Source organism: Strix aluco, chromosome 2, assembly GCF_031877795.1.
Source record: "Strix aluco isolate bStrAlu1 chromosome 2, bStrAlu1.hap1, whole genome shotgun sequence".
Lineage (NCBI taxonomy): Eukaryota > Metazoa > Chordata > Aves > Strigiformes > Strigidae > Strix > Strix aluco.
This window is the reverse complement of record NC_133932.1, coordinates 104,138,353-104,153,304: the sequence shown is the minus strand read 5'-3', so window position 1 is coordinate 104,153,304 and position 14,952 is coordinate 104,138,353. Positions and strand designations below refer to the sequence as shown.

General features: G+C 36.6%; 1 protein-coding gene across 1 annotated transcript in view; it reads left to right on the top strand.

Moving 5' to 3' along the window:
- The window catches only part of VWA8 (von Willebrand factor A domain containing 8), a 196,396-nt gene that overhangs the window by 115,775 nt on the left and 65,669 nt on the right, over window positions 1-14,952 (top strand). Inside the window, exons 26-29 of the mRNA XM_074815604.1 lie at window positions 1,766-1,917; window positions 11,375-11,483; window positions 12,409-12,547; window positions 13,851-14,053. Coding sequence (XP_074671705.1) covers window positions 1,766-1,917; window positions 11,375-11,483; window positions 12,409-12,547; window positions 13,851-14,053 — 603 coding nt within the window. The remainder of the gene's footprint in view (window positions 1-1,765; window positions 1,918-11,374; window positions 11,484-12,408; window positions 12,548-13,850; window positions 14,054-14,952) is intronic.

The following is a 14,952-nucleotide window of genomic DNA, read 5'->3' as shown; positions in this document are numbered from 1 at the left end:
CACAGAAATTTTATTTCAGAGATGAGATATTTATTAAGTTGGGAAGATTTTAAACTCCTGACTAAGACTGATATTTCATTAAGAGTATAGGTCAAAATATTTACAAAATTTTTCTAGTTTCTTCTATCTTAGTTTTTATCTAAGACTCAAATGTATTTACTTTTAATACATTTATATTTCTCTGACACTTGTGTTAAGTCTGTTTTTCAAGGTTTTTTTACCAGCCTTGCTCACTAATGGGGAAAAAACAATTAAGACTTCAACTCCCTAAAATACTTCTTCACATGGTTATCTTCATCACTGTAAATGTGCCACACTGAGGTGGGGTATCCAGGTCCTTGTCTGAGATCTAGTATTTGAGAATGAAAGGCATATAAAGAAAAAGTGAGAAGTTTTAAACAAAAATGTTGTCACTCCCATGTCTTGCCAAAAAAGGTAAAATAAAACAGGTGGTAAAGTTCTAGGCTATATAGTAATTTGGTGATTTTTTGTTTGATTTACTCCATTTACATATTACAAGAATAAGATGATTTTTTCAGATGTTTTATTGAAGAGTATGTGTCAAAAGGCTCAGTGACTTAGCTGTGTCAACATGTTCAACTTAAACAGCTGTTTTTATCAATGGCAAGTAAAATCTAAATTTTGCACAATACATATTCTGTTTAAATTACCTAAATGTTCCTTTAAAAAATAAGCTTTTTTTTAAGCCTGAAATTATGGCTGCATGTGTTAAGGTCCATGCTTATTGAAATCTGCCTTAATTTAAATGGGGACAAGTACATGTTTGCTATTGTTATTGGAGTTTCAGGGTAAATCAAAAGACAGAGGAAGTTACTGACTAAGCACTTGGAACCAGTTTGCAGAAAGGCTAAACCAGCTTTTCACACCTATAGTTTCTTCTGCAGATACCAAAAAACCCCTTCTTCATTTCAGTTTATTCCCATTCCATAAGTTCAGTTGACTGCTCAATCAAGGCTTTTAAGTCTTAATGTCTTCTAGGTCTTAGTGGGAAATGAGAGGCAGGAAAATCTGTTTTCTTCTTGCAGAACAACAATAATCATAAGGTGTGGGAATATGTGAGTGGCAGCTCTGAAATGTAGAAGAGCACACTGGCCTTAAATCATCACTCCAGTTCAGTAGCAAAACTTTCTTTGCTGGAAATACTAATGAAAGTTTGGTAAATGTTTTTTTTAATGTACACAGCACATTTCAAGTAGTATTCTTCACTAAGAAAACAAATGTTTGCAAATCTTAAGTGAATTTCTGTTTGTACTAAAATCCATCATGGCCTAAAGTCATTTTTAGTAAGCAGTGTGTTTTCTGCTTTCTATATTAATTGTTAAGAATCAGAATTCTTAAATGAATTGTATAGCTGAATTATATGAATATATGTATTTGTATCTGATCTTCAGTTAGGAGAAAGCAGTTCCAAATTTAAAAAATACAGGCTATATTTAATTATATATTCTGATGATTACACCATCTTGTTATGTGTATAATGAAAACAATTCTTTAAGACAGGATGCTGAGTATTTAAATATTTGTATCCTGCTTGTTTGTTTAATTCAGGTTTAGTGTCAGTAACTTCATTCTGACTTGAAGCAATGTATCTTCTTTATTCTGTAAACTAAAAAAAAAGATGACTTGAGCACTGTCTAAGTTGAGCTGTTACTGTTATAACTGCTCATTTTAGAAGTATTTAATGATATGCTGTTACTTAACAGATACTCAGTAAAAGAAATTTGGGGGTCTTTTTTCTTCACAGAAATTTCCAGCTGAAGGACTGGCAAATGTTGTTCGAAATGTCTTTGACTTTGACTCCTACAACAACGAAATGCGTGAAATTTTAATCAGCACTTTGCACAAATACGGGATACCTATTGGAGCAAAACCGACCAATGTACAACTGGCCAAGGAGTAAGAATAGCATAAGATATATACTAAGAAGACAGGTCTCTCATGATCACTTTTTTATAGTGTGTTATCTTGCTGCTAACTGATTTTAAAATAATCTGGAATACTTGAAGTCAATACTCCTCTGGTTCAAATTCATATTCCTCCAAATAAGTTACAACAATATAAATTACTTTATGATAGAGTATTTGCTTATTATTAATACTTAATGTCTATGTGCATATTGATAGCTTGTATGGTAAACATATATATTAATAAAGGGAAATACTTGTTTCTTCTCCTGTGTTTTTAATTGAACTGCAACACACTTCTGTCCTGTTATTACCTAAATCAATAGCAAAAAAAAGAAAGTTATCTTCAGTAGTGGATTTTGTCTTTGATACTCACAAAAGGCTTTACAAAAATACTTTTTCAGAATAGGACAATGCATGTAAGCTCTAAGAACCATTTTTGAATGTGTCTGTATATCAGTATTATTCTTTAATTATGTTACCAGTTGATATATTACACCATGTTCTTTTTCAGAGGTTAGAATCAAAACGGGGGTTTTTTTAAGACAAAACTAAATTATGGAACAGATTTAACTCATTCTTCTGCAACTTAAGATGACAGGCTTAAGTAGATCATATTGAAAAGCAATTAGAAAACTTACTCTGGCTTGAACTCTAATACATAATTTATTTATGGAGAAACAAATATTTCCCTTTCATGAAGAAATGGATATATGGAAAATTGAATTTTCCATGAGACATATATATTTTATATTTGCTAAGGAGGGACTGATTCTTATGACATAGTGTCTTGATATTAGGTGTCCATGTGTAGGTTTCTCCTGCTGGAGCACCACTGTTATCATATCTAACATCCTATATATAACTATGAAAAGAAGATCGGCAGTGTAATGATTGTGGTGTACCTTTTAATTTTGATGACAGAAGAATTACGTGCCTAGGGAACCAGTACTTGAGCAACTACAGTGTCTGTCAAATTGACAGTACACACTTGAAACTCTTGCCATAGTTTCTTTGCTAAAAGTCACTTGGTAATTTCTATTTTAAAGAATTATGATGTTTGTCATAGGTTTTGAGAAATTTCCACTTTATATAATTTTTAGAAGTATTAAATGTGGGTTTACATGGGTGGATTGAAGAGGGCTCTTTCATAATGAGAAGATCAGAGGTTTAGGAAACAGAAGAGAAAGATTGCTCTAATGGGGAATGTTCAGTCTAGAAGTGAGAAGAGAAGAAAGATCTGATCATATTGAATTAGGGATAATCATCCAATCATTTTGAATCCGTCACTGAGGTTTTATAGGACAGGTTACACCGATAATGACAGAAGACCCACCACAAAAACTTCACTTGACTGGCAACTGTGAGTGCATACTCTGTACACTGAAAACCAAAAGGAGGAGAAACTACAGGAGCAGTTCACACATAGTTGATAAAAGCAACTTCTTCTTAGATCTCACCATGCAAGTTTCGGACTAGGCTGACCACCTGGCTCTGATAATCCAGCAATCTTGGTCTAAGTACCTTACTTGCATCCAACACAGCTGGCATTTCAGGTTATCATAGAATCATAGAACGGTTTGAGTTGGAAGGGACCCTTAAATACCATCTAGTTTCAGCACCCCTGCCATGGGCAGGGACACCTTCCACTAGACCAGGTTGCTCAAAGCCCCGTCCAACCTGGCCTTGAACACTTCCAGGGAGGGGTCATCCACAACTTCTCTGGGCAACCCGTTCCAGCGTCTCACCGCCCTCACAGGAAAGAATTTCTTCCTTATATCTACTTTAAATCTACCCTCTTTCAGTTCAAAACCATTACCCTTCATCCTATCACTACACTCCCTGATAAAGAGTCCCTCCTCATCTTTCCTGTAGGCCCCCTGTAAGTACTGGAAGGCCGCTGTAAGGTCTCCCCGGAGCCTTTTCTCCTCCAGGCTGAGCAACCCCAACTCTCTCAGCCTGTCCTCATAAGGGAGGTGCTCCAGCCCCCTCATCATCTTTGTGGCCCTCCTCTGGACCTGCTCGAGCAGGTCCATGTCCTTCTTATGTTGGGGTCCCCGGAGCTGGACACAGCACTCCAGCTGGGTCTCATGAGAGTGGATTAGAAGGGAAGAATCACCTCCCTCAGTCTTCTGGCCACACTTCTCTTGATGCAGCCCAAGATACGTTTGGCTTTCTGGGCTGCAAGCACACATTGTGGCTCATTGTCAGTTTTCCATCCACCAACACCCCCACGTTCTTCTCCTCAGGGCTGCTCTCAATCCACTCATCACCCAGCCTGTATTTGTGCTTGGGATTGCTCTGACCCATGTGCAGGACCTTGCATTTGGCCTTGTCGAACTTCATGAGGTTTGCACGAGCCCACCTCTCCAGCCTGTCAAGGTCCCTCTGGATGGCACATCCCTTCCCTCCAGCCTGTCGACCCCATCACACAGCTTGGCATTGTCGGCAAACTTGCTGAGGGTGCACTTGATTCCACTGTCCATTTTAAACAGCACTGGTCCCAATACCGACCCCTGAGGAATGCCACTTATCACTGCTCTCCACTTGGACATCGAGCTGTTGACCTCAACTCTTTTCAGCCAATTCCTTATCCACCAAGTGGTCCATCCATCAAATCCATGTCTCTCCAATTTAGAGGCAAGAATGTCATGTGGGACAGTGTCAAATGTTTTGCAGAAGTCCAGGTAGATGACATCAGTTGCTCTTCCCTTTTCCACCAAAGCTGTAGTGCCTTCATAGAAGGCCACCAAATTTGTCAGGCATGATTTGCCCTTAGTGAAGCCATGTTGACTATGACAAATCACTTCCTTATTTCCCATGTGCCTTAGCATGGTTTCCAGGAGGATCTGCTGCATGATGTTGCCGGGCACAGAAGTGAGACTGACTGGCACGTAGTTCCCCGGGTCTTCCTTTATTCCCATTTTTAAAATCGGCCTTATGTTTCCCCTTTTCCAGTCAGCAGGAGCTTCATCGGACTGCCACAACTTTTCAAATATGATACCCTCCAATATCCTACTGCTCCAATCCAAGACAGCCCTGCTGTTGGTCATGAGATTTAACCCTGTGGAGGTTGTAAACCATGGGTGGATCACTTTGAATTACAGACGCATCTTTCAGGAATGGTTTATTTATTTATTTATGGTTGATTCTGCCTTGGGGTAAAAGAACATCTAGATAAACTCTCCAACTCTATTCCAGCCCCTATGGCAAGCTCCCATGATGGACATATTGGGGTAATTTGGTATGGTGTTTAGACCACCGCAGAAAAAGTACTTCCTGAGGCTGCTACATGTTTAGAACTAGAGTACTGACCTCTTCTATAGTTTTCTAGGAATTTGAGAGTAAGAAAATGGTGCTAATCTAGTCCGTTCCACTTTCTTCAGAAAAGATGCAAGTTAATCTAAAACCTTTTTACCTGATTTTTGTCATGATTCATACATGAAAACCTTCAGAGATGGAGTTCTATAACCTCCCAAAGCAAGTCAGTCTTGTTTCTAAATATCCTTGCCATTAGAAAGTCATCTCTAGACTAAACACATCCCCTTCTCTCAATCTTCCCCCTTTTAAGGCCTCTGGTTGTTTTTATTTTTCTTTTACAGTCCCCCTCTCCACTTGATTCGTGTCCATTTTTAAGCATTGTGCGTGGAACTGGACAGTTTAGTTTCTCCTAGAGCTGCGTAGAGTAGTATGAGAGCATAGAATAGAGATGTATTTCATGTGGCAGTCCCTTTTAAAAACCTCAGTATGTTTGCATTTCTTGCAATATTTAACTCATGTCTGGTTTTCTAAACATGAACCTCCAGATCCTTTCTGCAGAATCCTGCATAGCACTTGCCCCATCTTCACTTTATGTAATCAACTTCCTTCATGCTTACACTTTTCTTACTGTATTGTATTTTTTCAGATTAGTTCTCTGGCTTGTCAACATCACTTTCAATTTTAAGCTTGTTTTCCTACCTGCTTATATTCTCTCACAAGTTGGCAATCTGAAGGCTTACTAGGTGTGATTTCTACAGTGTCCTAGTGACAACAGCATAGCCCCGCAGAGGCTCACTTCTGTGCTCCAGTCTTAATTTGCAAGACTTTTAAGACTTACTAGCTAGTGTAATCAATTACTCTGTGTTTCTGTTAAGTAACCTGGAAACTAGGATAATAGTCCAAACCTCTTCTGCCTGAGGATGTTAGTCATACCTGCAACAAAATCATTGCTATTGACAAGAATACAAATCCTGTAGAATTAAGAAGTTTTGTGATACATAAGCATTTCCAGGAGATTCTGGAACAGGAAAATGATTATATTGAAATGCTGACTCCTTTATACAAGTATTCACTGGCTTGTCTTGAATCAAACAATTTGTGAATCTTTATTTTATTTTAGCAAGTTTGGGAAAAGTCTGTCTTCTATTACTTAATCTAAAAGGAAGCTTGAATAAATCAGAATTATTTAAATTGCTGCTGAAACATAAGTGATGTAAATGCAGGAACAAAAGCATGAGAGATACGAGCAACACACTACAATACAGGTCTCAGTAGAAGGAACTTTGAGAATTGTATCCAGCTGAAATTACAGGGGAAGTTTAACAGATGGTACCAGTGATCCTTATGGGAATTTTAGCTTAGACTCTGGAATTAATACACCTAATCTTGGAAGGAAAGATTAGGTGATGTCTAATGACCATTTAGAAAAGAATTCTTGCAGTAGTTATTTTTTCAAAAGATAAATTAATTTGTAGATGCTATCTCGTTTATTTCCAAAATTAGTATCACATATTAGACCTGTAATGTAATGTTTTATTTGGGCTTTTTTTTCCTTCAGGATTTTTTTTTTCCCAAATAGGATGGCCATTTTTCAAGGCACTGACATGTTCAGTGTTGTCAGGTTATAACATCATGATGTTGTCTGTATCTCTTGGTATCACCTGTTTAATAGTATATAATTTCTATCAGTATTGTGTGTAAAGCAGATGGCTTGTCTATGATGCTTTGCTAAGACATAATGGGTAAATGGATTACTCATTGTACTAAATCATTATCTTTCTTTATGTACAATTACACTTTGTTTTTCCCATTGGCATCTGTTATGTCACATTTGTCTGAACTCGTGTTGATCTGCCATTTTGGTGCACAGTTCAGACCATTTGCAATTCGTAGGTAAAACAGCATTCAGCTGTAATTCTGGCATTTATCCGTGATGAAATTGCCATTCCATATTTTTCCTCCTGTCACTGTCCACTTCCAGGTGCTTGCTATAACTTGAGTATTCATTTTATGTGAACTGAATTTTTTATATGTAATGTAAATTTTAACAACTTTAATTTTCTCTTGAAATGGGTTGGGTTTTTTTCCCTGGATAATCTGCAGTTAATTGTTGAGCCTGTCTCATACCATATGTGTCTCTTGGCCATTCTGTGCATTGCAAGGGAAGCGGGGGGGCGAGGGGAGTCTGCACTTGACTATCAGGGAATGGGAAGCCTAACATAAGATTGTTCTGTATGTCTACTGCTTATATTCTTAATCAAAAAGTTTTAAATAAAGTATGGAGATCTGGTCGGTAAGGAATTTTCCTGGATTCAAACTATATCTTACTTAAGTCAAAAACAGTTAGGTGTGATAGAAGTCTCCTTCAGCTAGATAGAGCACAGGCTGTTACTGAAGTCCTTGAATGATACATTGTGTGCCAGCACTGAGCTGGTTTACAAGATCATGTATTAAGCAGCTTTGTTGCCTGTCACAGTTCATGTCCGCAGCTGTACTAGTACGATAGTTACTGGCTATAGAGAATTCGCATTCAGTGGAACTTCAGTCTTACAAGATCTGTGGCCATTTTCCAGTATGTTCTCAGAAAGCTAAATATTATAAAGCAGGTTCTATTGACTTTTTGAACACAGTTGTTTTGTGTCTTATTTTTTTTATTAATCTAAAATGAATTTATTTTCTAAAATCAAAAAGATACAAATGAAAAAGAAGTTGTGTTCTGAAGTACTTTCCAGAAGCAGAAGACACTAGAGAATTACCTTTTGACAGATTGCCTCCCCTTAGACCACTGTGCATGAAGAAAATCGGGCTAAATAGTAATTTTTTGTAGAATTGTCCCATCAACTGTAGGTCCCATGCAACCACTTCTTCTAAACAAAATACCTGCCTACATAACCATTTCATGGATAGCAGTGATCTTGTACAAAACCAAGATGCAAAATTAAAGAGTAAATAAACATTAAGAAGTATTTCTAAATTTTCCTTAAGCAACAGGCTTTGACAGATCCATAATCAAAGAACTCATCAGGAATAATTCCTTAGAACTTGATTTTAAGTCTTGGCTTTCTTACAAGATTACTACAGTCTGTCGTGTAGTTTTTCTGTTCTAGAAACCCTTTACAGCTTTTGAGGAAAGCAAAAATCACGGATCACTGTGTACACCCCAGCTGGAGAGAGCAGTCGAGTTTCAGTACTGTTCTTACCTAGCCACTTCACTTTTTACACCCATCAGATCTCTTTGGTTAGCAGATTTTTGCCGGTGGTGGCATTTCCATAGTATTCTGTCTGCCTTTTATGTAAACCATATTTGGTTAATTAATTTGAAATACAGCAGTGTGGCAGGAATGCCTTGAAAAGCTTTTTACTACTACTGTCAAAATTTGCTTGTTATTTATAAGTCCTGAGAAAAGAAGATAATTTCCCTCCTTCACTGCATATCATATATATTCACTAGAGAAAAACTGTTAGGATGTATACATGTTTTCAGTGTGGTCATGTTCCAGTCATTCTGCACCCTCACTCTCTACTGAAAATCATTAAGGAGGCAGACTGGTTATAAGACCTTTAATGCCACTAGCTTCTTCAATACTCCTAGTCTTTCTTAGACCAGATTTGTATGAGAGAGCAGTGAGATGGAGTAAAAAAGAATTGTCAGGCCCTGGAAGAATAAGATCCTTGTTACTCTTGACAGAGAACGCTGTGTTATGAATTCTGCTTTCTGTTTTATTCTTAAATTCTGTTCTACCTTTCCCTCCTCTTCGCTGTTCATGATGACTTGGTCTGCTGCCCCAGAGAAACTAAATCATTCAGAAACAGGGAAGAGAAGAAAACCTCAAGAATCTAGGAGAAAGGAGAAATCAGTTTTCCTGAGGGAAGAGAGGAGCTATTAGCAAAACAAATCTCCAGAAAGCTGAAACAGAGTGGAAATGTTTTGTTTCTTTGGGAATGCAATCTCTAATTCTGTTACTATATAAAGCAGGGTATTTGGTTAGAGCTTGTTATTAACATATGTTTTGTTTTAAAATTTAATAAGTGTTCATGATTATTAGTGAACCTGTTGATTTCTAGGATGTTGTCCATGGAAGTAATGTGTAAGGAATTAAAACCACAGTCTAAATCCTTGTGGAAGTTAATGTTCCATTGAGCTAACAGGAAACAATTATTGCTGATTAAAGGCATATCAGAGATTATGGTACTCAGAGTCACATAACAAAAAAAAAAATCTCCAGTTTCTTTTTGTACACAAGGCAGTTTTGGCTCAAGCCATAACCAACATTTTGCCAACAAATAATTTTGAAACCCAAATAGAAGTCTGACATAAAATTCCAGTTCATGGATAAACAGACATTTAGTCTAGTGATTTGACTGTTCACCCATTTTTTGCCTGCATGAATAAATTTTTCTAAGAACTGTGCATATTTTGAAATAGTGCATCCTGAATGCTTTTTCCTAATGACATTGAATATCGAAATCTACAGTATATTGTACTTGCATTTTTTGGCTTAATTTCTCTTCTTAATTCGAGAAGAATCTGGCTAGATTAGCTAGGTGTAAAGAATGGAAAAATGCAAACTGAAGTGAGGAAGAATGCAAAATAATAAATCACTCTTCAAACATTGGTATCTATTGATATCCTTAATTAGGCAACAAACAGGCAGTGAAGACTTTACTGGTTCTTTGACTAAGAAAGGGAATTAATGAGATGCATATTTCCAAGCCATTTTCTGTCGGCAAAAAGTGTCTTTGGCTATCTGACTGCCTTGGCAGATGGTCCAAATGCAGAATGGTCATGGAGACTAAGTGACGACCTGCCTGTGAGTACTGGCTTCTCCTGGTTGCTTGAGGTTTGGTGTCAATATATAGCAAATATTAATGCAGCTTCCCTGCATGAGTTGCAGAGATGAGAGGATATCAGTGTTCGTTCTGTCACTTTTCCTTTAAGTTCTCAGTGGAAAAAATAAAATAAAATTAAAATTCCCTAAGTTTCATATATAGTCCAACTGAGATTTTTTTATTTGGGATCCCTTATTATTCTGAAAAGAGTATCAAGAATAAATTAAACAAACCTTTCATATCTAGAGGGGCCAAGTTGGCTGATTGGGAGAGGGGAAATAATTGTAACGGTAGGAATGAACATCATCAGACAGGACAGAAGAGTCCAAGCACAGACTTTTAACAAACAGTCTAAGAAAACTTCCTTGAAATAGACTTTGGAGATATTTATAGAAACTGGGAGAAAGAATGTCTTCTGTTCTCTTGCCAAGTCCTGTAGCTGTACAATAATGTGCAATGGCGTGTAACACAGAATGTTGTTTTGATAGGAGGTCTCCTTAGGAGCAACTGATCCTAAATAAAAGAAACCAAAAGTGATTAGTTCATTAGCTTGAAGGTATTTGTGCCAATTAATGAAGTCAAACCGCTTTCAGCGGTTGCAAATCACTTCAGAGGAAAGAAATAAAAATTGTGTTGTCCCTATTTTGCTGTCAAGCTACTTTGTCATACACAAACATTTTCTCTTCCTATATAAATGAGCTTTGCTGTGGCCCATATATTTCTTCCCTAAATAAAAGGTACAGAAATGAAGAAATTAGACCAAGGCAAGCAACTGAGGCTTTCAAAGATGTCCCTGTCCTTTCTGTAGACTGTACTGGACAGAAGGCAGTGGGATACTCTCACGTCTGTATTCCTTTGCCTTTGTTCATGTAAGCAGTAGCAAAATATATGGAAATAATTTGTTGAACTTTTATTGCATGGTTAACTTGCCACAGTGTTTACTGTGCTTATTCTGCTGGTTTTTAAGATGTGTGTGCCACTGGCAGGAGTTCCTTTAAGTGGTACTGTCATACCCTGCCTGATCTGAATAAAGCCAAGCAAGGGATGGTTTGGATATATTTTATTACATAACTCAGATAATTCAGACTGGAAAAGTTTTCCTTTTGAGGCCATGTTATGTGAATTGCTTCTTCTTTTATGATGCTGTTTAGGTTGTGACTGTATTAGTATTCCAGAAGGCTAAAATTCTTATGATTTAAAATGTAAAAGAAATTAAATACTTTAGTGAGGAAGCATTTTCTACAAGAGAATCTTCAGATATGCCTCATTGGAAAAATGCAGTTGTTTAAATGATTTATTCCATATCAATTGCCGGTTAATGAATGTAAAAATTCATTTGTTCCTACATTGTTTGACAGACTGCCATTACCAGATCATAAATTTATGGGCTACTGGAAAGTCGATCAGCCGCAGAATGCACAACATAAACTGCTGTGTCCAACAGAAACTCAAAAAATAGATGTAAAGGTTTGTCTTTTAATTTTTTTTTAATTCATATAATACTGTTTTTATGCATTGGGATGAGAAGAATCTAAAATGTGATTAATTTCTTCAGGAAAAAGAGTATATACAAAGCATGGTCCTTATTACTTGTTCTTGGGCTTTTTTATACTGTCTAGAAAAATGAACGTTTTTGTATACCTAGCCCTCACAATGTAAGATGTGCTTTAAAATCAGTAAGTTTGTTCAGAAGTTCTTGAAAAGAGGTTTTTATAAGGATGTTGAAAATACCATATCTGAAGGAACTTTGTAGCTGTCTTGGATGCTTGAAGGTGGCCAGTTTGAGACCCCAGATCTCAATTTTTAGATAAGATCAGAAACTGAAAAGAATTGTTTCTATTTTGCATGCAGCCGAATTCTTATGGGTCTTTGGCGCTGCCAAGTTTGAATCTGAACCTTTGGTACAATTTGACCTGCAGCCAAAGCTTCTAAGTCCTTTTCATCTTTGAGTTCTTGGCTTAACTTCAGTAGTTATTACTCCAGTGAATAAGGAATAACCTGAACTGCTAATGTGATTTAGGGGTGTGATTCAAATTTTATATAATAAGAAATTTCCATTGAACTTCTTTGAAACAAAACTATTCTGATTTTTATCTTGTATGGACTGAGTTGTATCAGTACATGATACCTCCTTTGTGCCACTGAGCACAATGGTTCGAAACCAATAAAAGACTGAAGAGGAAAGACATGATGGTTTCTATACTGTAAAAAAAATGTCAGTATGGACATTCAGAGAGCTTGCAGAAAAGCATTTCCTTTTCCTTTTTATTTGTTTAGTAATTGGTCTGTTTCTGTTGTTAAGTGTCTTGAGTCTTGAAGAAGACTTGCAGATTTTCATAAAGAATGGTGAGTGGAATATTTTAGCAAGCCTCATTGTTATCATTTGGTTTAGGGCCCTGTGTACTTAAATATTCAAGGCTTTCCACTGGAACGACATGAAGCCAGGTCCCTCAGTTTCACAGAAGAGCTCGCTTTTTGGACACTGCCTTTGGGTGAAGTTAACTTAGTTTGCGATGTCACAGTAACAAAAGGTGCGGTAAGAAAAGCTACTAACTTTTGTAATGACCCCTAATATTTTAAATATATATATATATATATTATAAATACGTGAAGTATTCTCAAAGTGAGGAAGCATTAGGCTGTTGATTTCATAAGCGCTTGCTGATAGCCAGTGACAGAATATAAAAGGGCAATATGAGGGATTCTAACTGTAATAACAACACTTTGGTGCATTTACAGTAGCGTGTATTTCTAGGTATGTTTGCAATGGAGTATAGGAATAATACTAGGAATTGAAATATGGGAATGGAGGATACAGGGTATGGGAATGGAGTATAGGAAAAATAATATTTTTTTCCACTTTTTTAACAGCAGGCAAAATACAAAAATAATCAGCCACTGAAACTGGAGCATAATTTCACTGAGTCATTGTGGTCTTTGTAAGGATATGCATCTTTTTCAAACTAAGAGAAAGATATGTAATTAAAGTAGAACACAGCCACAAAATTACAAGTCTGTTTAGTTTGTATGTTCAACACTGTATTACTTCACAAAAATGATTCTTTGACTTTTCCTCTCTCGATTCAGTTTTAATACAAAACTTTTAACTTGCAGAGTGCTGTGCTTTTTCCCCCTGTGCTTATACTGATTAAAAAATTCTTTCTTACTGGATCAATACTGCTTTAGTTACCTGTACTACTTATGTCCCAAAGTGAATTGCATCATTGGGAATATTCATAAACGTTTTTAGGGTTCATCGTTAAACATGTCTAAACTTTTATAAACAGATTGCTAATGATCGATACTGGAATCCTGCTTTTTCTGCTTGTAGCCTTAGTTTCAAATATATTAACAGACTTTTATGACAGCAAAACAGAAATTAGGTGGCTTTGTCTTGATTTCAAGATTTGTCTGAAATCAGTCAGGAAGGCGTTATATGTGAAAAGTTCCATATGAAGTTTGCATTCATCCCATGTTTAATTATTAAATACATGAATTGGAAGGGAAATTGGGATAGAGAAAGAAGGAGAACCATGATTATAAACAAAAAGATCTGTACAGATTTTGTATATATTAGCGGCTGGCTGCAGTCATGTCTACACAAATGTGCCTTGGACTACTTGTTTAGATAGTTAATAGTGTTGTGACAAGATTCTGCCTGTTAACATTTAGTTAGTATCAATAGACCATTGCTGTCCTTATCTCCCTGTGTCAATGGTGGTAATTTTTCTGTACATTTTTCTATATCATCTGCCAAGTTTATGACATATATATTTCCAGAAGAGCAATGCATGATGTCAGTAGCCTTTCATTAATTTTATTTTCTTATTTCAGAAGAGGAAGCTGAAAACGTTCTTTATGTTACTACGTGCAATCCTGTTTCCTTGTACTTCATGAACATTTCTAGTAAGAGTGGATACTTTTTGGATCTTTATGACCTCTTCCCAAGAATAGTTGGAAGTGTCTGGCAACCTTTTGTGACTGTGGCACCTCTGGGAAATCCACTCAAAGGTCAAGTGGTTCTACATGAGGAGGAGGTAAAAAAAAATAAAATATAGCTGAATGTTTAGTGATGAGCAAAGTAGTATCATAAGGGTAGGATCGCTGAGGAGTCTACCTCTGATTGAAATAACCTGGACAAGCCTACCTCCTTCTGAATGTTCTCTTTTTCACTACACTTGAAGCTTGGGAGTTGACTTCAGCTTTAGTTTTTATATGGAGATATTCCTCTTGCACTTTTTAGCTGGACAATGCCCTTTTGCATTCTTGAAGCTGAGTTCTACCTGCTTATCTTAGTTTCTTTTACTGATAAGAGGGAAATTGGCCTTCATGGGAGAAAGGGAGATAGTGAGTTGAGTTCAGGAGTCTCAGTCAAGCAGCATATGTTTGCAAAGTGCAAAGTAAGCTGTTTAATGCTGTGAACTTAAATTCTTCTCTGATCTTGTCCCTTTTTTACTTTTCAAATAGTAGATGAAAGAGACATTTTCTGAGTCACAAAGTAAAATGTTGCTTGTATTTGCTTCGTGCCACTACTTTTGATTTGTTTTGTCGATCCTGATGTTTCTCATTCTGTAACATCTGAAGTACCGAGGCTAGAAAGAAGGCTATGTAAGCCTTGACATCTAGTGTATCAGCAATGCAAATTTAGAACCACTGACAACTTCAGTGTTGGTTTGACTCAAATCCTTTTTTTAAAGTCAAGTATTGCATACTTTCCACATACTTTCCACTTTCCATTACTATCAGTGAGCTAAGTGGAATATTTCCAATTCAAAACTTCTTTGCCTAGGAGTGGGAAGAGACAACAGCTGATACAGTGCTGCTGCTGTTCATTTCTTAATGTTAATAATGGTTTATTATGTTACCTACCAGTCATAGTGGTTTGACATGGGCATTTAATCTGTTCATTATTGTTGATTGGTTTTTTCTGTTCCTC